We start from the raw sequence: 24074 nt of genomic DNA, 5'->3' as shown, positions 1-24074 counted from the left end.
TAACCACATGAATCTGTGGATGTTTAAACTGCAGCTTGGCTTGTTGGCAAAAACGCTCACGAAGCAGTAATTCTAGTTTTTGATATAACAAGCTTTAATGGTATTGATGGATGTCGCTCTTTGCCGTCCAACAGCTCAGTGGCAGCACTGACCGACTGCATGAGGAGTAAAACTTTGGCCAAGTTTTTCAGGGATCGACAGGCCGCTCTGAAGCGCTCCCTTCCTTTGGGCTCTTACCTCCTAAAGCCAGTTCAGAGGATACTGAAATATCACCTGCTGCTTCAGGTACAGAATCTCCTCAAGCGTCATTTTGGTTGACTAAAATGTTTCTTCAGTAAATTGTCTGATTTATGATTAAATAATTAAAAAACAAACTGTAAACAAATGTTTCTTGACCTCTTTCTTCAATTTTATATTACTTATTAATCTAGGTACAAAAAATGTTTAGGTATGAATGTACTGTAACTTGACCAAACCTCAACAGAAATTTATTTCTTTTTAATATTTTTGATCACTGCTAAAGGAAATTGCAAAGCACTTTGACCCAGACGAGGAGGGCTACGAGGTCATTCAGGAGGCCATAGACACCATGACAGGGGTTGCTTGGTACATCAACGATATGAAGAGGAAGCACGAACACGCTGTCAGAGTGCAGGTCAGATGAGATTCCTTTAAAATACTTGTGAAGAGTTTGATTTATGTCATTGCCATGTGGAATAAACGGTACAGGTTCAGTGAAGGTGCTTTTAAAATGTAATGATTCTGTAACTCTTCTTATTCGTTTATCAATTCATTTCATATATTTGCTTTTCTCAACAAGGCTGCCTCCTGTGACTTCCATCTCTTGCATGAACGATTTTTTTTTTTTTTTTGAGCGCCAGTGTTCAAAGTATCTCCCACGGCACATCCTTCTGATTTCAACTTGAATACTTTTCTCATGTTGTTTTTAATTTAAAGTGACAATAGCTTCTAATGATTTCCTTGGTTTAAGGTATGAGAAATAATGGATCCTTTGGACACAGAATCCTAGTTCATATTCACTGTACCTATCCTGGCGTGGTTTTCTGACAAGATTGTTTTATTTTATTACAAGACATCAAGGTTGCCTCCACCTTAATTAGATTAGAAAATGCATGGCTATTTTTCTCACCACAGGGATTTTCAAAAATGCCTTCTACTGTGAGAACAGTTCAGTAAGATAAGGAGTACTAAGTCTGTAAGAGGAACTTTGACAGTTCACTGTCATCTTGCTTTTTGTTTTAAATCTGTTCGCAGACAGTCCACCAAGAGGCATTTGAATAATCAGGTGCAGCTCAGTGCTTGCACAGTTTTAGGAGGCTAACTCAGAAGACCACCTATCAGTCATTTAGATGGAGATGAAACTGTATTAATCCCTCTGGGAAATTCAGTATTGCAAAAATGTCCCAGTGGACACACATCACCTGTAGTCAGTTCACTCTGTGTTTCCATTGTACAGGTGTTGTATGAGGACTAAAAATAACAGCCAGCTCCATACATACATATATATATATATATATACACACTTAAAGGGTGTGTACTAACATGTTGATCTTCAGGAGATCCAGTCTCTTCTGATCAACTGGAAGGGGCCTGACCTGACCACCTACGGAGAGCTTGTGCTAGAGGGCACCTTTCATGTGCTAAGGGCGAAGAACACCCGCACTCTCTTCCTCTTTGAAAAGATGCTCCTTATTACCAAAAAAAGAGGAGAACACTATGTCTACAAGATCCATATCTTGGTACGTTTTTGTTATATTATTTGAACAAAGTTAAACACTTTGAAAATGGGGGGGAAAGGTGAGTTTTGTCTGGTGGAGTTGAAAATAACCAATTTATCTGCTGCAATATTTAATATGAGCACTCCTGTTTGTAACAAAATATATATGCCTGGAAATGAGCATAACTCATGTCCACTTTAATTAGATTTTTTTAATTAGAAAGCAAATTAAGAGATAATGAAGTACACTTGGTGTAGCCCTTCTCTTCATTACTGCATTCTGTGGTTCCAGTGCTCCACCCTAATGCTACTTGACAGTGCCAAGGATCCCCTGCTCTTCAGTGTTATCCACTTCAAGCGTCCCAAGCAGCCTCACACAGTGCAGGTAAATGAAAATAGAATCATTATATAGATGGAGAGAAAGAGATGCATGGATGGATTGTATCTGGTGCATCTTTATTAATGTAAATGACTAAAGCAAGTGCTTGTTGATCCAGGCCAAGACTGTAGAAGAGAAGCGTCTCTGGGCCCATCACATCAAGAGGCTCATACTTGAAAATCACAGCACCATCGTTCCACAAAGGGTAAACAACATCATCCCTCACACTGATTTTTTTTTTTCCTTTTCCTTATGAAGAGGCAGCTTTTCCTGAAACATGCTGCCTTCTTTTTACAGGCAAAAGAAGCCATTCTGGATAATTCAAACTGTAAGTGTTACAATTAAAGTAACCAATATGGACAGGGTGTGTTTTCAGTAGTTTAATATACAAAAAAGACATCTGTGTGGAGAAGATTGTTGTAGTAATCGGAGTATAATAGCATATCCTTCTGCTGCTCAGATCTGGGGAAGTACCAGTATAGCCCTGAGAAGCTGAAGAAGGTGGAGTCCTGCCAGCCTGATGACTTCCATCTCGAAGGAAGAAATGGGAGAAGGAGATCAGGTATAAGAACCGATTTTAAATCTGAATACAAAACCTTTGGTCTTTGTGTAGTTTTTGTGATCATTAAACCACCAGCTAGACTCTTAGTAAGCTCTCCCATTTTTAATCCTCTTTTTAGAGCCAGCCAAACAAATCAGAAGAAGCACAAAAGGTTGGTGTGTGTGTGTGTGTGTGTGTGTGTGTTAAATTGCTGGATGCTGAGTAAGATTTAGGTGCAAAAGGTGCAGATTCATTACCAGTGTTGAGAGTTTCATCCATATTCTGCCTCTTCATTGGTCCAGCAGCCCCACGGCCCCCTACCATGATTATTTTGTGTCTCCATTGCACTTCTGCTTTGTTCTCTTTCAAAGACACCTGGAAAACACATCAAAGACGCACATTCACTCCCACCCCCACTCCACCTCACTATAATCCATTTAATTATATGCCACATTGGTCAGAGGCTTTGTTATACACAGACTCTTTTCAGTAGTCAGATTCGGCCCAGCCCTTAGATCTGTGCATCTTCACAGATTCTGACTGACCATTTCCAAAGAGAAATTCTCCCTATTCTTGTTCTCCTTTGCTCCCAGACCTGATCTGTTTTTGAACCAGTGTAATGAAAAAGCAATTTTCATGTCAACCTTCTCATCAGGGTGAGGGAGGAGGTCATCACGTACTGGTTAATTGCATCATGTCCGGCTTTACAGTCTGAGAACAAGATGCTGCTTATCAGTATTTATCTAATCACAGGGCCAGTCTAACAGCTACCTCACTCAGTTCCCATTTGTGAAGACAGAAATTGTCCTGATTATACAAGATGTACGTGGTATTCAGGTCATTTTGGCTCATAATGTTGGACTGACATATACTTTTTTCATTGTCGTTAACATTCTCATTTGTTCATCTCTCGGCTCCTCTGTGGTTTTGTTCTCCACGCAGCTGTTTTGAAGGTGAGTGTCTGAAATCCAAATGCAGTCATTTAATAAGCCTTTTCTGTCTGTTGTAGCAAAGTGGTTTATTTAGGTCACTGGGCTGTGGTGAGATGTGGTTTAATCTGTTTTTGAGTCAGCAGTTCAAACTTTGTTCTAACTGAAAAAGAAAATCAAATAAAAATGAGATTTCTAATCTTCACAAAACGTACTTAACCTAGATTTGAAAAACATAAATAAATCACATCTCACCTAAAGCTAAAGCTGCTTTATGGTAATTTCATCCCATTTACAGCTTTGCAATCACAGCATTGCTCTAGCACTGGCCTTGCAATAACAAACCACATGTCCATGCCTTCACGCTACAGCACGCAGACAGTGAGGGGGCACTGCTGGGGGCTAGATGCTCCCTTCAGCCGGCCACTAGTGTCAGTACGCTGACCTCCAGTCTAGGGGAACCCCAGGCTGAGCGCCCGTGTGTGGAGGATCTAATGCTGAGAAGAGACTCTCTGGAGGAGCTAAGTCCTACTGACAGGGACCCGAAACAGGGCTATTTACCCAGTGAGGGGGGGCTGGAGCCAGAGAAGGCTGTGGAGGAGCAGGATGTGGAAGATGGGGAGAGCTACAAGGAAGATATACTGATGGGAGACGACCAGGTAGCCGACTTTGCCAGCTCAGTGCTCGCAGCCATCTCCTGCTGGCACTATAGAGCCAGGTCTTTGCTTTCTACTCACTTCACAACGGTGAGGGTTTCAGCCACCCACGGGTTTCCCATTTCCTGCTCCATTCCACCAGCTTACCAATATTCACTGCCACTCATTCTCCCACGCTGGCTCTCATCCCTATCACTTTTTTTTCCTTCCTTCATAAATGGAACTAACACCTGCTACCAATTGCACTGTCCACACTGAATGCATTGGGTTAAATTTTTGCTATCAAAGAACATCAACTGAAATCCTGTCAGTCGGATCATAAAGAACAATTTGAGGACTTGGGTGAAACCTAAGTCATACCTTGTGCATGTCTTTGCCTGTGTGTGTTTTGTTTTTTTGCTTTAGACTTTTGTGTCCTCTCACTGTGCATGCACTCCTGTTTTATCATTTCCTCCTCTTGCTACAAGGTGCTGGATTTCATGATGAATGTTAAAGCGAATGATGTTGAGAGCATGCTTACATTTGCATTTGAACCACTGAGTCAGTGTGCTCTGTTTAAATGTTGTTTGACTTCAAAGGTTAATGTAGCCATCTGATTAAACGAACATTATACGAGCAAGCGCTTTGCCCTTTGATAATCATATTTTCTAATCATATTTCCCCTTTGAACTTTCATAATTAGAAAGCCTTTGTTAAAGTTAATTGTTGTAGCAACATTGTTCCCAAATGTGACAGTGCACATCATTTCAATAGGAATAAGGGCTTCATTCATTTCATTTTTAAAAAAAGCAAAAGACACGATTGATTCCATGTTTTGCCTTTTCAGGATGATCAGAACGAAGATATTGCTGAGCTGAAAACTCTGACAAGAGAGGAGGTGGAAAAACATGAGGCTGATGCTCTGAAAGAAACTTGCAGCTTGCAGGTAATTGATAAAGCCCAGTATACGGTTTATACACATCTATTAAACCCGATTTCCATACATGTCTCTGAGGCCACACGTAATGTGTATTAGGTCTATTAAAAAGTATCCATCTGTCCTCATTTTGATAAGCTTATTTTAGCCATTGTATATTTTGAATGAGGCTCTCAGTCTATTATCTGTTATTGTTATATCTCTGTGAATGAGAGCGAGCGTATTTAATAATACATTACACAAATAACCTGGTTTCCTATTTAATAGCTGCCCTCTGCCGTCAACATAGTCTCTATGCTACATGTAAATTATGCCTGGAGTCATATTAATGCCATATGTAGCCCCGGTAGTTAAAATTCCTCACACGTACTGTTGTGCTATGGTAGGCACTCTCACTGAGAAAGGCAACATTGGATTTAGATGCCGGTTACAGTTCAAGCCTGATTCTCATAATTGGTAACTTTGCGGGGGGGGAAGGTTTCTTCAGCCAAGCAGAGTGCAGGTTATTATTCTTCCTAACCTTATCTGCACCACACAGCTCCAAGCTGCACCTCTTGCAATTGCAGACACTCCAAAAGAGCAGGCAGCACCTGGAAATAAATTCATATTAATGCCAGGCTGGGGTGACATCAGCAATATGAACACTAGTACAGCCGCAAACAATGTAATAGTGAACTCGCCAGGATCCAGTAAAGAGTCATTACAGACAGCTGCAAATGGCCTTTGCAGTTTTTAACTACACTTGGATTTTTGTACAGACATGGATCCCTGTGATACATCTCAGCTGAGCCTAATGAGGTCATTTACAGTACAGTGCAAAAGTCTTGAGTCGCCCTGATTTATATTTTGCTTCCAAGGAGGCAGACATTCTTCTAATTGTTTTAAAGGCTTTCTGAAGTCTTTTTTTGGACATTGGCTGCTTTTTCATTTATTTTCAGTCGATTCTTTATACATGACCATTTTCAAAGGAGTCTATTGGATTTTTTTTTCTCCGTTGTTTAACCACTTAAAACTGGAAAAATGATAAGAAAGATGTGACATTTTTGCCATATACTATATTTCCACGTATATTTGCACGTTTCAATAAACTGCTGCACCCGTTTTCCATTTTCCTAGCAAAATATAAAGAGACCTTTTGCACAGCGCTGTACATGCATCATAAGTTGTTTATGCATTCAACTATTAAGATTACTGTAAATAGCACCATTAAGCTTAGATTGTTTGTTATTAGAAAGTGTCATTTTACTGTAAAACAAAACTTGTGTCATGTTTCAGGTCAGTATGCAGGAGCCGTGCAATCTAGACTGTCTTCCTCAAGTAAATGAGAGCAATCAGCTGGAAGAGGATCGCTTCCAGTGCCCTGAGTCTCCTGTGACCCCCTCAGAACAAGAAACGGAGACCTCAGGACCTCAGGATAGCTCAAGGGAAACTGGAGAGGAAGAAGGAGAGAGTGATTCCTCTGGTCTTCAAGTGGAGGAGGCGAGTGTACTGACCAATGGCGAGCTCTCAGAAGAGGAAGAGGAGGAAATTTCGGGTAACGAAAGCATCCTACCTTCCTCTGTGCTAGACCAGGCGAGTGTGATAGCTGGACACTTCAGGGGCAGCCTATCTAGACGGAGCAGTGTAATGTCAGAGGACATGGGTTCACTTGTCTGCCCCTCAGAGTCCGTGGATGATGATGCCGTCCACAGCCCTTCAGCTTGCATGGATTTTGAGAAACAGACCCAAATGCTGCTCAGCTCCTCAGCAGAGCTGAAAACTAGCTCAGAGGCTAATCGGTCAGTTCCTGTGCGTGAACTTGGGCTGAATGAAGGGGAACGCAGGTCTACGCTCTCCAAACAAGATCGCCTCCTCATCCACAAAATTCGACAGTACTACGAGCACGCTGAGCACCAAGATGCTAACTTCAGCATCAGGCGCAGGGAGAGTCTGTCTTATATTCCAGCAGGTCTGGTCAGGAACTTGAGCCAACAGCTTAATGATAATCCTGCTCCTCAGGAGAGGGCCGTCCCAGCTCTTAGGAAAGGTCTCTCTCAGAACAGGCCTACATCTTGGTCTGTGTTTGACCTTCCTGGATTACAAACAAGTCAAAACACTGGAAATTATCTACCACAGAGATCAGTCGAGGCCCAGGCTAGTTGTAACAGCATTTCAGACAATTCAGGCACAGAAGAGGAATTCAGGCCTTCATCAGAAATGCTCAAGGTTTGGCAAGACATGGAAAATGAGGGACAGAGCCAGGAAGCCCAGCAGGATGCACAGGAGAAAGTTAGTGAGTCATTATTAGAAGTGGCACACCACAGCTCTGATACTTCAGATGCTAAAACCGATAAGCAACCACCTCAGGTTCTAGACGAGTCTGAAATGAGCACCGCTTCCAATACCCTCTCCACGTTGTCACCTATCCCAACTTGCCAAGCAGTGGAAGGAGGATCTGGTCAGGGCTCCGAGACCCCGGTGTTTCAAGAGATCGGTAAAGACAACCAAGGTCAACTACCTAAGATCATTAGCTTCCGAACAAGCATGGATGACGACCAGATCCTTCAAGACATGGGAAAGATGAAGAACAAGGTGTTCCAGTTGGCTCGTCAGTACAGCCAGCGCATTAAAAATAACAAACCCGTTGTCTGGCAGAGGAGCCGAGAAACTGCAAACCAGGAAGCCTTCAGGGACATGCCTGCTGTCCACGAGGAGAAGCTGCAGCTTAGAAAAAGGGGTAAATAGGATGCAAATCATTGCTCTTTTTCTTTTAAAGTACCCTAGCACTTTGACTTGTGTGCAAAGAGACCTGAAAGGCATTCTTTGTCTGTTTTCTGTGTGTATGCAGGTAAACCAAGCCTAAGATTGCCCACGAATGTTTGCAGTCAAGCAGTTATCCCTGAACTCCATTCTCCAAGTCCAGTCCTGACTCCCAGCTCTGGAGCCAGCTCCCAGAGCACAATTACCTGCCCGCAGAGCCCGGAGATGGAGACCTTCCATTGGCCTGATGTTCAGGAGCTGCGCTCCAAATACTCGGATGCATCCCACTCCTCAAAAATAACCCATAGCTGCACAGTCCTGAGTGGGATGGACAGGTGTAATGGCTGTGAACATAAATACAGTAGCTCCTCAGATCTTCGTAGGTCTGTGACAGACCCTGACACACTTCGAAAGCAATCTGAAACCACACGCAGTGACGGCTCCGTAGTAGAAGACTGGCCCCCACACCAGAAACGCTCTCGACTCTATCCCCTGCTGTGCAGGTGGAAATCTTTGGACCATATGCCTGTGTCTTTACCCCTTCATGAAGTACAGAACCTTCAGGAACCTGCCAGGACCTGCCTTAAGGTCAGCCAAGCACAAGAAGGAGATAACCTCTGTCCAGAGGGCGTAGACAGTGCAGCAAAGTCTGATCTCCTGAGTTCAGGGAAGACCTCAGAGAGCAAACTTGTGAGAAGCTTACGAGAGAAATTCCAGAACTTAAGCACAAGTTCATGAACATGTGATTTATGTACCGTATATTTTTATTAGAATTTTGAAACATTATCTGACAAATATCTCATACTTGTCCCAACACCCATATTTCATGTTAATTCTCTTAAAAGAATGCAACTTTGTGACTGTGCAGTGTTTTTACTATCGGAGACACCCTGACATGATCGCAGCACGGTGTGACACCAGAGACATATTAATGGCTATTGTCTTCTTATAAAATATGAATTACAATATTTACACACTGGGTAAATGTCTGCACAAAGTCTATGTAGAAATGTGTATAAAATCTCCTGTATGAAATGGGAACTGGTTGTACTTTATTATATCCATGTTTTTGGTTCCCAATGTTAGTGATTCTCGCTACAGTCAGTATAGCAATATTTCTGTGTAACTGTCAGGGAAGCTCTGACTGATGTCAGCTCTGCTATTAGCACAGCCTGTGTCCAAATACCAAAGATTGCTGCCATTTTTTGTTACTTTTGTTTTTAGCAACTGATCCTAGCAGTCGTTTGCTTTGTCATTTACCGTAGCTGCTTCTAAAACGTGTGAAACATCACTGGAGCTTTAGCGTTCTCAGCAAGTTGTATATTTTCTTAAACGTTATTTATAAAACTGTATATTTGGGAAATTTTGGCCTCTTGTAAATACTAATAATGCACTGTTTCATACTGTTTCCCATATTTTGAATAAAAACAGAAATGTCTTTGTCAGTTATTGGTAAATGTGCGTTACTGCAGATCCATTCATACCGTGGCTGACGTGGCTTCAAAGACAGCCTTCTATTTACATCAAATAAAATTCATTTAAAGGAGAGTTGAGAGGATTTATTGTTGTGGTGTAAGGAAATGCTCTATTTCAAAAACAAAGAGCAACAGTTCTAAGCAAAAGATGATACCAATGCCATAAAGGAGGAGCTCTATGACAAAGTTTTGTCCTCAATATATGAGAACTGCTTTTAAATATCTCTAAAAAAATTATCATCATCAAATGGGAGGCCCACTCCTGTAAGGAGAGTATGCAAAGGGCCTCAGTTAGAAAAACAAATGGCTCATTTCCTGTTACTTTTCCATGTAGAGCACTGAGCTCTGTGTGACACCCAAACAACGAGGCAGTAATAGTTACTGTAACTATGTTTTAGAATAAGATCCGGGTGGAGCTGCCAGTAGCAACTATAATTGTTAATGTGGTCTCATGAGTCTGTTCATTTGTGTTGGCTAATTTCTTATTATTTTTAAATGACCGCAAAGGTCATCCCGAGCGCCGCCTCGTTTAAAAAAAAAAAAAAAAAAAAGTTCCATCAAGTCGGACATGAACACATCGAGTTACACCGGAAATACACAAGAGAGAAACCCTCTCCATAAAGCCACCAAACCTTTGTCATATTTGCGCATCACCGAGGGTTTATTTATTTATTTTGAGCCAACCACAGCTCGCATCCTGGTCACTGACTTGACGCGGAGGAGCGGAGCTCCAGACGCGCACTGAAACCAGATGTCACCACCAGCACATTTCCTCTGGCACCGAAGTATCTAACTGTCGTTTTTCCTTTTTTAAAAAAAAAATCTTCCTGGATTGGCATTGCCCCAAAATAGAATAAATAAAAAAAAAATCTTCTTTCCGTCTTTCATGTGAAGAATGGGCTGCGCAATATCAGGTCTCGCAGCAAAATCCGAGTTTGCAGAGAAGACTTCAGAGGATGCTGCTGCTGCCGCGTATCCCAGCGAGGACCAGATTCAGATGATTAAAGACTCGTGGAAAGTTATCCGGGACGATATAGCCAAAGTTGGGATTATTATGTTCGTCAGGTAGGACTTTTCTGATGTTTGGAGAATTTCAGGCAATTCAGAATCGAATAAAATACTAATTTAGTGAAGCGGTATGTAAGGATGGGGGATGGTGTTATAATAAATTCTTTAGTTTTATGAAGTCACACTGAGTCCTTTAAGATATTGTATTGTACTGTATTAATGGGTTGCATCACTTTGTTGTTGCTTGTTACGCAGAAGAAGGAAAAAAAAGAAGTAAAAATGTCTATTAATTTCAGTCTGATCATCCAATCAGAGCTTAATGAAACGCTGTGACCTGCAGAGGAAGGGGTCTGTAAAGTATCTTGGTGAGCTACTGTGATGATGACATGCCTGAATTCTATCTCCATCACTCCCTCCCCCGTCTCCGTGTCCCCCGGAAGCTTGGAACAGATCCCCCCCACCCACACACACACACACACACACACACACACACACACCCGCGCACCTCCCTTCATATCACTCCAAATCACATCCTAATGTCATCACGTGATAGTAACAATAACATTATCAGAACTCCGGGTCTCCCATAGTACTATACAATTAAAGGCATTAGCCATCAGGCAAATTCATTTTAGCAATTAGGATGATAACTAGCTTCCGGGAAAACATCTTTAGCCCTTTGGCACTTGGCAGGGAAATGAAACAAATGAGAGGATATGGTGATGTAGACTGTCAGTCTTTAGAGTGAAGAGAGACTATTTGTGGCCAGAAGCCCAATGAAAGATGCCTGGAGTGAGTTAAAGCGATTGACCTTAAGTGTTGGCCTGAAAATACACGGGCCTCTCGTGGGCCAGGGACACCCCAGGGTACAAATGTCACCATGGCCTGCAACTCCTGATTGAACAGCAATGGTTACAATGAAACAACAAATGGGAATTGCCTGTTTGTCACTGGTGTTTTCACTTTACTCCTCAGCAAGTGAATTTTTATCTGTGAAATTTACCCAAAGTAAGGTGCATCAAAGGTGGAGTAGCATATCTGTGAACAACACAGAAATGAATGCAACGTCTGTGCAATGCCAATTAAAATTCCACTTGAGCCATTCAGAGTGCTACGTTGTCTGCATATGTTATGCATGCTTGCATGCACACTCCATGTCCACAAGAGATTAACAATGGAAGAAAATAACAAGCTGTCTATGTGTCGCCGGTGTGCTGACAGTCGTGAAATAAGAGCTTCAATTTCATCAGTGAAGCTGGCGAGCATCTCGGTATGAGTAGCGAGAAGGAAAGTGTCCCAGCTCTCTCATCGCAGATGAACTTTGCTACTGAAAAAAACAACAACACAAAAACAGTAACACTGTGCAAATATCACAGCATTGTTTCTTCAACTTTGTGCAGCTGAACTGAATGAAAAAGATACAATTACGTGCACGTTTCTCATGTGTGATGCTGTAGGTAATAAAGCGCATGGTGTACCCACATGTTGCTTAACTTGTCAGCTCTACGCATTCAGTTAAATGATAAAGACTAGAGAAACTGGAGGAAGAAACAGGGAGACATGATAGTAAGATGTGCTTTAACAGTACTTAAAAGCTCATACAAACATGCTGCTATGCATGCTTCCTCAGACCTCTGGGCATTTTGGTGAGCTTGTGTAAAGGCTAGAGAGCTATGGGTATGTTTTGCAGCATTCATTAGAGTCTCTGACACCTCTCCCAGCACCTCTAGCCATCTCTTTATCTTCCAAGGTTGTACATGTGCCCTTTTTTTTAAATCTCAGGTTTAAAAATGCAGGATTGCTTTCTTTCAAAGGGCCACAGGGAATAAAAGCAAAACAGCAAAACTGCCACACCCATCATCATTTTACATGTTATTATTTCCCATTAATCCTTAACCCAGAGTTAGAAATCAGCACCGTACATGTCCAAGTTGTCTGTGTAGCACTACAGGTAACAAATTTTCACAGTAAGCAGTGCTATTTGTGTTGTTAGCTAATAATTAAGAATTATTGTTGTTTCTCTGATAATATAATCAGCTCATAATTACTTCTGGTAATGCAGAGCTTTAACACGCTCTGAATAGTGTCTTCTTCAGAACAGGGCACATCAAACTTTACCTTAACCCACATTTTGTAGGTTTGCACAGGTATCAGCCACAATAAACACAATAAACAGTTTTTCTTTGATGAGTATCTGATATTACCTGATGTTTCATATCGGTGGAAATGTGATGCCTATCCTATCTCGTTAAGTTTTATGTGAATTAAAATCAACAGCTTCTCCCAGTCACCCTCTTTTTTTAAGCTTATATTTTCCTCCCCTGATTGTCTGACAACATTTCAGATGCCTGTCACAATGCTTTTCTTCCACGATGATGAAAACACAGAATTACCATAAGCCTTAGATCTCAGTGTGAGCACAACAGCACTCACATCCATGGGAGGCAGCTGTGTATTCTGGTAGCATGACTAATCACAGCTACCTCAGCTGGAGACTGAAAGGATCTCTGACTATAAGCAGCACTAGAGTAAGATCCAAAAGGCACAATCAGATCTCTATTCAAAGTGTCTATTTTAGAGAATGACTCAAGGGTGAGAGAAAATCCTCTAATTGCGTCGCTGATGAGGTGAAATCAGCACAGCAAAAACAGGATAATAAATGTGTGACTGTCCATCTTAAAACTCTGGGGTTTATATCATCTTAACTCTGGGGGAGAGGTTTGTTTTGGTGTGGGAATGAATGTGACAGGCTGTTACACGAGTGGCTCTGAGAGGCTCACGGATGGCTGCTTGTACTTGTTGTCATGGCAAACAGGTTGTTTGAGACCCATCCTGAATGCAAGGACGTCTTTTTCCTCTTCCGAGATGTGGAGGACCTGGAGAGGTTGCGAACCAGCCGAGAACTCAGGGCGCACGGCTTGCGGTCAGTCACGGACTCTACATCCCAGCACGTCCACACACCAGCATCTCGAACAACACTGAAAAAACAGCAAATTAAACATAGCATACACACCAAAGGGGAAGACAATATCTTTCACGTAAACTCAAATTTACTGCTACTATATATATATATATATATGGTTTTATTTTTATAGTACTAGTTCACAATCACAGATATCTCAAGGCATTTTATATTGTAAGCTAAAGACCCTAAAAATATAAGAAAATTTCAACAAACTCACAGTTCTTACTTGGTGATGGTGGGGAGGAAGAACACTCTTTTAACAGGAAGAGGTTGTCTGGCAGAACCAAACTGAGGGAGGAGCATCCATCTGTTGTGACAAAAACAATCTCTGCACCCTCTGACATGCATCAGTCCTTCTTTTGATTGTGTTATAAGATTAGGTCCATTTTGATAGCCTGTTTGTAGCATCTCAACCTAGCATAGATCTGCAGTTTACTCCACTATAGCTACTCCAGCTTGCCTTATTAAACATTTTTAAACAAACAAAGGGTCATGTTGCCTCCTCTAATCTGAAGTAGCTCAAGTTTCTGGTTGTTGTCCATGTGCTTCTTTAGCCTTCTTAGAACCATTGTTAGCTTTAGCCATCTTCTGCCAACAGATGACACACTCAACCTGAAGCAACAGGTTTTATTATTTCACTCTTTCATTGTTCAGTGTCTGATAACTATCCGGTCATTAAGTGATGACATGACGAATCCTACTTCCGGGTCTAAAGTAGTTAGTAGTAGTTAGTAGTAGTCTGCGTTTAATATGGCTTTTGTGTTGTTAACATGTTTAATGTTTTGTATTTTCTTCTATTTGATCTCAAAAAGCTCCTAAAACAGTCAGTGATCACTGTTGACCTCCCTCTGCTTTTATTACCGCTAATCATTTATTTAAGCTCAGTTTCTAAAACCTTGGGATGTAACTGCAGCCCAGCCCATGCAGCAGTACATGAATGACTAACCTCGTATTGTGGATGGATTATCTCAGTTGTTCTCCTGGCTGAAGTTTGGTCCTTTTACAGCATCCTGCCATGCGATTACATTTGTTCCTGACCACCGAGAACACTCACGTTAACTTTTATCGAGTGGGGAAAAAGTTAGCTTGTTTATATTATGCTAACATAGCTGTGTCGCTAGCGGTCATGTAGCACATCATTATATACCAGCTAGCCCAACTTCAGTAACCCTACAAACGTCACTGCTGTTTAGTTTTCTGTCTTCATTTATGCTGGAAGTGATAGCAGAGCTGTACGTTTTAATTTGTTTCCAAAACCCCGCAGTCAGGACATGCTATATTGTATTTAGATAGAAGCTAGCGAGCTAACTCCCTGCTAACTTCTAACTCCGTTAAATGTCATAAATTCCGTTTTCATGGATGCCTGGATGTTAAACTCAATTATTACACCTGGTAGAGCAGAACGCTGATCATTTTATTAAAGATGAAAGACTTTAGACAGTTTTTCAACTCTCAGTAATGCCATAGTGATCGTTTGATATATGGACCTGCAGCGGAGTTTAGGCCCAGACACGGCTAGTGACGTCAGACTGAACAATCGGATTGACAGGGATCCCTTTTGACCTAATTTTTTAAAGTACACACGCACACACACACACACACAAATATATATATATATATATATATATGCAGCACGGTGGCACGGTGGTTATATATATATATATATATATATATATATATATATATATATATATATATATATATATATATATATATATATATATACTGACACAGACAGAAAGGAATTGGCAAGAATACCAGAGGTGCAAAACACCAGCTACTGGTAGACAGAACAATCAGCCGAGACTGCAAGACCAGACTGACCAACCTGTGCACTGCCTGGATTGATTACAAGAAGGCCTATGACTCAATGCCCCACAGCTGGATACTGGAATGCCTAGAATTGTACAAGATCAATGGGACCCTAAGAGCCTTCATCAGGTACTCAATGGGGATGTGGCGTACAACACTAGAGGCCAACTCCAAGCCCATAGCACAAGTTACCATCAAGTGCGGGATCTACCAAGGAGATGCTCTGTCCCCACTGCTGTTCTGCATAGGCCTGAACCCCCTCAGTGAGATCATTAACAAGACTGGCTACGGATACCGACTACGGAACGGAGCAGTTGTCAGCCACCTCCTGTACATGGATGACATCAAGCTGTATGCCAAGAGTGAACGAGACATCGATTCACTGATCCACACTACCAGGCTATACAGCAATGACATTGGAATGTCGTTCGGACTGGAGAAGTGTAGTCGGATGGTAACAAAGAGAGGGAAGGTAGTCAGAACTGAGGGGATTGAACTACCAGAAGGCAACATTGCAGACATAGAGGACAGTTACAAGTACCTGGGGATCCCGCAGGCAAATAGGAACCATGAAGAGGCCGCTAGAAAGGCTGCAACCACCAAGTACCTGCAGAGGGTCAGGCAAGTCCTGAGGAGTCAGCTGAATGGTAAGAACAAGATCCGGGCCATCAACACATACGCCCTGCCCGTGATCAGGTACCCTGCTGGGGTAATAAGCTGGCCAAAGGAGGAGATAGAAGCCACTGACATAAAGACAAGAAAGCTCCTGACCATGCATGGAGGGTTTCACCCCAAGTCCAGCACCCTGAGGCTGTACGCTAAGCGGAAGGAAGGGGGCCGGGGACTGGTGAGTGTCAGCACCACAGTCCAGGATGAGACAAGGAACATCCAAGAATACATTGGGAAGATGGCCCCAACTGACCGAGTGCTCAGTGAATACCTCAGGCAGCAGAAACCCAAGAATGAGGAGGGAGACGAGGAACCATCATGGAAGGACAGGCCCCTGCACGGTATGTACCACCGGCAGATAGAGGAGGTGGCTGATATCCAGAAATCCTACCAGTGGCTGGACAAAGCTGGACTGAAAGACAGCACAGAGGCACTAATCATGGCAGCACAAGAACAATAGAGGCTGGGGTCTATCACACCAGGCAAGACCCCAGGTGCAGGCTGTGTAAAGATGCCCCAGAGACTATCCAGCACATAACAGCAGGGTGCAAGATGCTAGCAGGCAAGGCATACATGGAACGCCATAACCAAGTGGCCGGCATAGTGTACAGGAACATCTGTGCCGAGTATAACCTGGAAGTCCCGAGGTCAAAATGGGAGATGCCCCCAAGGGTGGTGGAGAATGACCGAGCTAAGATCCTGTGGGACTTCCAGATACAGACGGACAAAATGGTGGTGGCTAACCAACCGGACATAGTGGTGGTAGACAAACAGAAGAAGACGGCCGTAGTGATCGATGTAGCGGTTCCCAATGACAGCAATATCAGGAAGAAGGAACACGAGAAGCTGGAGAAATACCAAGGGCTCAGAGAAGAGCTCGAGAGGATGTGGAGGGTGAAGGTAACGGTGGTCCCCGTGGTAATCGGAGCACTAGGTGCGGTGACTCCCAAGCTAGGCGAGTGGCTCCAGCAGATCCCGGGAAAAACATCGGAGATCTCTGTCCAGAAGAGCGCAGTCCTGGGAACAGCTAAGATACTGCGCAGGACCCTCAAGCTCCCAGGCCTCTGGTAGAGGACCCGAGCTTGAAGGATAAACCGCCCGCAGGGGCGTGCTGGGTGTTTTTTTTTTTTTTTTTTTATATATATATATATATATATATGCAGCACGGTGGCACGGTGGTTATATATATATATATATATATATATATATATAGATAGATAGATAGATAGATAGATAGATAGATAGATAGATAGATAGATAGATAGATAGATAGATAGATAGATAACTATTATTGAGCAGCTACAGCATGGAGATCTTTTATGAAGCACTTCACATAAATTTGAAAGCACTCTTGAAAATACAGTCTGCAGAAATAACACTTTAGGTAATGTAGCTGAACTTGTGTTCTAGGTGAGCATTTTCAAATATAACAGTGGGATACAGCAGACTGGTAACGGTATGTGGGAAATCCCACAATAGATGACACTTATGTTATATAAAACACACCAAGTGGAAAAAAAATAGAAATCGACTGAATAGGAAATGATTCATTCATGCGGTAAAGGTTTCCGATTCCAAAAAAACAACCGCATGACTTTTCATAAATCAAATGATAAAACATCAGTGACGCGTGCATCCTTCTCTTAATATTGTTCAATCCATGTGTAGCAACAAATGGGCCTATTTCATAACTTGATTGTGCTTACCGCCTAAAAACAAATTATTTCTGTTTTTCACATATTAAAAAAAAAGCTCCCCAAAAATCTTCCAGATAGCCCCTAGGGGAAATATCCACTAGGGTCCAAGCACCCTGTGCTCTAATGGGTATTTAGGGCGGTGTGTGTGTGTGTGTGGGGGGGGGGGGGGGGGGGGGGGGGGGGGGGGGGGGAGGGGACACAAACTCAAATAAATGTCCATATTTCTTGAAGTGAAAGAAACACATCACCCACATGAGGTACATTCATGTGGCAACGATCGTTTTTAGACCACAAAAGAACTTTATCACAAGACTTATGTTCTAGAATAACAAGAACAGATGATTAAACCATGTTGTGCATATCACACACCATAACAATAAACCACAGGTTATCATATAATCAGAGTGTCACTCGGTGCTTTCCAGTCCAAAGCAGAAGGAGCTCATAACATCCATCACTGGCACTTGTCGCTGTTTCCCAGCGTGCATCGTGCCTCTCTGTGTTTTTCTACACATGAGGCCAAAACACCCAATTACTGCCTGAGGACCTGAAGGTGCAGAGGGTAGCGTGGGGCTGCTGCAGCCACGGCGCAGGCGGAATTCCAGCCTGAACCAGCAGCTCATAAATTCACCGCTACAGCCAAATGGCTCTTCAGGTGCACTTGTTGGGGATCGGCACCAATGTCCAGGTTGGGCTGCGAGACAGAACTAGGAGGGAGCTAAATCAGCTCTCATCCTTTGTTCCATCTTTGAGGCTATCAAACACATATTTTACAGCAAACAGACAGACTCACACAAACAAAACTGATACTGTGTTCTTTTATGTAGAGAGATATTTGTCTTCGGGGAGGGATAAAGTATTGTGAGAGGAGCTGGTTGGCTTTCAGCTCAGAGGAACTGATAGATGCACATCGATCTTATATATTCTCATTGGCATGAGAGTCTGCAGCCTTTCAGCACAGACGAGTGTCATCTACAGTGGATGCGCATCACCTGATAGTTGCTCCCTGCTAATTCACGACTGAATGGTGGATCGATAAAGCTGAGTGTGTTTTTCAATCTGTTGCAGGGTGATGTCTTTTATTGAAAAAAGTGTGGCTAGACTGGACCAGCTGGACAGACTGGAGGCTCTGGCTCTGGAGCTGGGGAAAAGCCATTATCATTACAACGCCCCGCCTAAGTACTACAGCGTAAGGCCCCCGATGATCCCCAACAGCTTTGAGCTGCTGTTTGTTTGTGTGTGATGCTGCTTTGTTTGGAGAGGCGTACACATATTTTTTAATTTGTGCTGATGGTGTAGCGCTTTATTAGCCATTATATAACGAGACCCCTAAAGTCACAGCAGCCGAATTAGCTGACGCACATCCCCAATCTGCAAAAATGCTTTACCCACCCGCTCTTGCAAATAGCACATAACAATCCATGAGCACATTAGCATCTCACATTATTATTTTTATTTATTTATTTATTTTTTCCCAGTATGTCGGAGCAGAATTCATCTGCGCCGTGCAGCCCATCTTGAAGGAGAGGTGGACGGCCGAGCTGCAGGAGGCGTGGAAGGTAAGGAGCCTGTGACCTGTGAGTCTCTCCACCTCCCGTTCTGGTTAAATAACCTCGTGGAATAGATGTGATGGCTGCGACCATCACAGCAGCAACGCTGGTTCCTGCTCGACTCCCTTCCTTAATGCTCCGCGTTATATGTCAAGATGGAGACTAATGCAACACAAGTTTGACTGATGGTAAAATCTACATCTCACTGAACCATGCAAGAGGGTGCTGAGCAAGTGGAAAGTGTTTCTGTCACGACGAGTTTTATCACTCTAAGACGTTTTTTTTTTAAATGAAAGATTGCTGATGCTGCCCAGAGAGAAACGTTTTAACAGCTGTAAAGAAAAATCCAAATGCTTAGATCTAAAGTATAATATCCACATAAAAACTGTGCATCCTTTTCCATTTTGACCCTCTCCTGCTCTCTAGTGGCTAATGCTGGTTTGTCACACGTCAGCAAAGTTTAAAGTTCATAATCTGCTAATACATTTGCAAAACGTCAGTCAAGTCCTACCTTAACATTTTCAGAGGAATGTTTTGTATTCTGTGTGTGTGTTTCTTAAGCCACTTAATACTAACCTATGAATCATTCAAGCACAAAAAAGAAGCTTAAATTGAGGGATTTGGGGAGTGTTATGTCCACACATAACAGGTAATTTAGCAATGAACTCATTTTAAATCGTATCTTTAGGCCCTTTGTTACTAGAAGCCTGTCAAATAAAACAAACGATTTGTTCCCATGTCTTTGTCTGAATTGGCAAAGCAAAACCTTTTTAAAAATGCCAAAGATAACACCAGTTTAAAGACATGAAATGTTTTCACCAACAAGGTGATTCTCAAAGACCTTTATCTCACAGTGCAGTAAGTTTGTGAAAGTGTGTATTAAATTACACACAAGAGGGAACTGCTAAAACCTGATGACAAAAGCTTCACACTTCAAGGGTCAGCATGTGTGTAATGCTTATTGTTTCTGATCCAGACCATGTTCCAGTTTGTGACCAGCCTCATGAACCAGGGATACCAGGAAGAGAGCGCCCGGCAGCGCCAGCTCGCGCTATCCCCGAAGGAAAGACCGGACAAGAGAAACACAGCGCTATGAGACAGCACTTCTTTTAAACGCCACACAGACTGTTATCACCAGTACAGCACAAAAATGCAGTTTGTAAATAGCGTATTAACCGTAATGTTTTCCGTCTTGCTCACGTTTGGTCCTTTAGTATTTCAACAGACAAAAACGAGCTGTGACTGTTTAGAAAGCACTTTATTTTTGAATTTAAATTCTGCTGCTGTCCTCTTGTATGAGAGCAGGACTCTGGTATCACGGTGGGACAAACACAAATGGGTGGAAACATTTTCTGGCTGCAGTCAAACATGCTTTGTGATTGTGATAAACAAAAAAAGGCATCTGAATTACAGCCAATACTCCTCTCTGTATTTATAACTCAAACATGCTTTCAGTAAATCTGCAGCTTTCAACATTTTCTGCACTATTGAACCAAATCATGACATCATTCAGACATTAGCTGAAGCTGTAATATACATATTGGTGTTAAAGTATTTAAGACAGCCAGTTTAACAGCTTGGTATCGGTATGTAAAAACAGTGACTAGAATATTAGTTGTGCCTCTAAAGACATAATAAAAAAATACAGTACATGACATTTGACCCCACCAGAAAAACAAAACAGGACATTTGGTTCTACGTGAAAACTCAAACTGACATTTAAATCCAATTTCATGAAAAAAGAAAAAAATGAAACATCTAAAACCAGCTGAATTAGAATGAGCTAGCACAACTTTTATTTTTAGCTGGCAACATAACATAAATATGCTCTAACAATTAAATAGAGTGAAGGGCTGTTAATCATCGGGCTCCAGAGGCAGCAGAACTTTTGAGAATCTGGTCCCGAAGCAGAAATGGTGGAGATGATGAATGAGAAATCCTCAGTTTTCTGTTCCAAATGGCACTGGGCAGTCAGGGATGAGATGTTATCATGCAAACAATGGCATAATATCAAAGCAGTCCGTGAATCTGAGGCCTTGAATGAATGGGAGGAAAGCAGATTGGGGGCTGCAGATCACATGGAGCCCTCTCCCACTCCCCTCAGTGCGAACCAGTTTAGGTACCCAAGGTTGTCTTAGAGTCTCTTGCTCATTGGGTGGCTTTGGTTTTCTTGCTTTTGCTTTTCTTGTCTTTCTTCTTAAGTCCATCCATATGAGCTCTGAGGAGGTTAGAGTACGCCTGAAAATGAAAGAAGTACAAATGGTGGATTTATCAAAGAGGCAAAACTTTAAGAAAAATATGGTAGTTTCAGTCTTATATGGAGATCAAAAAAGATTTTAGATGAAAACTTGCTCAACCTACCATCTGAAATTTGATAACTTCTTTGGTGCTGACCTGAAATTATAAGTGAAAAATCAGGATTAACCAGCTGTGGGGACGGCAAAGCATCTCAAAATTTAAATCTTAAAGCAACTCACCACTGTGCTAATTTTCTTCTTGCCGTCAGTCGCTCTGAGGAGACATTTGTTGTCTGCAGGTTCAAAAGACTCCGCATGGCCCTTTCTGGGCACCGGTTTGGTTCTCCCATCATCTGGAAGAATGAAAGACTCTTATTAAAACTGCATAAATATAAATAAATACATTTTGAAACATGGAAATTCACAGCTTGGTTGTCGCTTTTAGAAAAACCCACTTACACTTCTTTAATGTGATGACAACACTGCCTGATGTTCTGCATTTCTGGAAGAGCCGTGTCAGCTCTGTGAGAAACTGGACAACAGGAGGAGAAAGAAAAAAGATGTGAAATCAAGCTAACAGTCATGCAAAGTAGTTTAAGCATGGTCAGCAAGATTATGTAAAAACTACACCGCCGAATTTCATGAAACTTGGTGAGAAGGTGAAGCATTGGTGGAGGAAGAATTAGTTTAAATTCGGTGTGGATCCAGATTATTTTATTTAAAAGTACCGATTAGAGAATTGGCCTCGATAGATGATACAGACTGCCTTACTAGTAATATTTTATGAAACCGTTAATCCTAATCGTAACAATAAGATTTTTATTACTTATTTTCACTATTGCTAATCTTACGCTAATACATAAAAGGAGACGAGAGGACAAGACATTTCAAGCATTTAATGCTACTGCACTGCTCCACAAAACTGCAACAGTTTAGCTAAGTGTAATCCAATTTAACAAGTGGCAGCTGGAGATAATGTTAACAACACCTGGCTGAGAACCTACTGATTTCGGTTAGCTCCGTTTTGACCTGAACAATCAAATTATGCCAGAAAGTACAACTTTAAAGTCTAAGACCAGTCTTAGCTTCAGAGCTAACTGCTAATCTCAATCTGCCTACTGGCGTGTCTAACATTGTGGCTATTAGCAAGCTAGCTTTACGACAGCTAAAGAATACAATGTCTGCTTCTATCGCATAGTCAACAACAGGCCGAGTTATTAACGAGGTATATTTGCTCTTACCGAATCATTTTCCAGCAGCACCATGTCTCTGACTTCAGTTGTGGTGTTAACTCACTAACCGCAAGATAACTGCTGTGAAGCACACGTAGCCTACTGCACAAGCCGAAGCCCCGCCCTGCGACCTCATGACCTGTGCGCGATAGCTTTACCTCACACTGCCGCCTACTGTTCGGGAGGGCAAAAACAAGCAATGACACACTTGTTTTGTAAGAAGTTTTAAAGCAGGGCTGCCCAATCCCAGTCCTCGAGAGCTACTATCCTGCAGCTTTTAGATGCATCCCTACTCCAACACAGCTGAATCAAATGAATGGCTTGTTATCAGGCCTTTGCCAAACACGATGGCATGCTGAAGAGGTAACCAAACCATTTGATTCAGCTGTGTTGGAGTAGGGATGCATCTAAAAGCTGCAGGACGGTAGCTCTCGAGGACTGGGATTGGGCACCCCTGTTTTAAAGGAAACATTTGTACATTAATATCCATAAATTCCGCCGTCAGCTATATAAATACAGCGCTTTACTAGTCCCTAAGGACCCCAAAGCGCTTTACATATCCAGTCATCCACCCATTCACACACTGGTGATGGCAGCTACATTGTAGCCACAGCCACCCTGGTGCGCACTGACAGAGGTGAGGCTGCCGGACACTGGCGCCATCGGGCCCTCTGACCACCACCAGTAGGCAACGGGTGAAGTGTCTCGCCCAAGGACACAACGACCGAGACTGTCCAAGCCGGGGCTCGAACCGGCAACCTTCCGATTACAAGGCGAACTCCCAACTCTTGAGCCACGATCGCCCGATACAGATACAGAGGTAGTGTGTGACATTGTTCTCTCAACTATAGCTAGCCTGCAAAACAAATGACTATGTTTGTTGTACAGAGGTCACTGAAAGAAGAAGAGAGAAAAAGCTCACCCAAAACACCAATCTTACTTTACATATTTCTGAATGATCAGGCTCTATCATATTTTAAGACCTCACAGTCGCATATGATCCCAATAGACCACTGCCTTCTCAGACTCCAGGCTTACTTGTGTTTTTCTCGGGTTTCCAAAAGCAAATTGCAAAGAAGAGCTTTCAGCTGTCAGGATGTTGTGCTGTTGGGAAACCTTAGTTTGGATTCAGGAGACAGGAACACTCTCTTTTTTATGATTAGGCTTAACACCAACTTTTAATGACTTTTACAGTTAGAGTTGGATCAGGTGTCCCTCAATTATGTTGTTATAGACTCAGGCAACTGGGGACCTCCCCAAGATAGCCTTGGCATTCTCCCCACCATACTTTGTTTTTTGTTTGTCTATCTATGCTCTCTTTCTTCTCTTCTCTTTCCCTTGAATCCCCAACAGGTCACTGTAGATGACGGTGTCTTCCTGAACCTGGCTAACTGACAAAGGTGTCTTCTTGTTAAAGGGGAGTTCCTCCTCCCCACTTTTCCCAAAAGCTCTTCATGGTGCATCGTCTGATTGTTTGAGTTTTCTCTCTAATCTATGGTGTCCTTACCTTACACTATGGTTCACGAAGTTA

The 24074-nt window shown here is 42.4% G+C and overlaps 3 protein-coding genes across 3 annotated transcripts in view; 2 read left to right on the top strand and 1 right to left on the bottom strand.

Moving 5' to 3' along the window:
• Positions 1-9343, top strand: part of LOC146686708 (pleckstrin homology domain-containing family G member 3-like) — a 30296-nt gene extending 20953 nt beyond the window's left edge. The window contains exons 7-19 of the mRNA XM_085441016.1: positions 135-285; positions 524-655; positions 1578-1760; positions 2031-2123; positions 2236-2322; positions 2415-2445; positions 2578-2679; positions 2798-2830; positions 3601-3611; positions 3959-4333; positions 5070-5168; positions 6435-7875; positions 7987-9343. Coding sequence (XP_085297142.1) covers positions 135-285; positions 524-655; positions 1578-1760; positions 2031-2123; positions 2236-2322; positions 2415-2445; positions 2578-2679; positions 2798-2830; positions 3601-3611; positions 3959-4333; positions 5070-5168; positions 6435-7875; positions 7987-8636 — 3388 coding nt within the window. The 3' untranslated portion in view covers positions 8637-9343. The remainder of the gene's footprint in view (positions 1-134; positions 286-523; positions 656-1577; positions 1761-2030; positions 2124-2235; positions 2323-2414; positions 2446-2577; positions 2680-2797; positions 2831-3600; positions 3612-3958; positions 4334-5069; positions 5169-6434; positions 7876-7986) is intronic.
• A 624-nt stretch (positions 9344-9967) lies between these two features.
• xgb (x globin) lies at positions 9968-20719 on the top strand. The gene is made up of 5 exons (XM_085442022.1): positions 9968-10438; positions 13197-13304; positions 18593-18713; positions 19003-19083; positions 20051-20719. The coding sequence occupies exons 1-5, from the start codon at positions 10269-10271 to the stop codon at positions 20168-20170; spliced, it is 600 nt and encodes a 199-aa protein (XP_085298148.1). The 5' UTR covers positions 9968-10268; the 3' UTR covers positions 20171-20719.
• On the bottom strand, positions 20314-22692 carry srp14 (signal recognition particle 14). Its single transcript, XM_085442023.1, has 5 exons — positions 22553-22692; positions 21771-21843; positions 21552-21664; positions 21436-21468; positions 20314-21312 (listed from the first exon to the last, which is right to left on the bottom strand). Exons 1-5 carry the CDS (start codon positions 22574-22576, stop codon positions 21223-21225), a joined length of 333 nt encoding a protein of 110 aa, XP_085298149.1. The 5' UTR covers positions 22577-22692; the 3' UTR covers positions 20314-21222.
• Between the last annotated feature and the right edge of the window lie 1382 nt (positions 22693-24074).

Source organism: Copadichromis virginalis, linkage group LG19 (genome assembly GCF_057382275.1).
Source record: "Copadichromis virginalis isolate Kocher_CV1m ecotype Utaka linkage group LG19, C_Virginalis_male_GT1.1, whole genome shotgun sequence".
In the NCBI taxonomy this organism is placed as follows: Eukaryota; Metazoa; Chordata; class Actinopteri; order Cichliformes; family Cichlidae; genus Copadichromis; species Copadichromis virginalis.
Note: the sequence above shows the minus strand (reverse complement) of the source record. Positions and strands in the feature narration are given on the sequence as shown.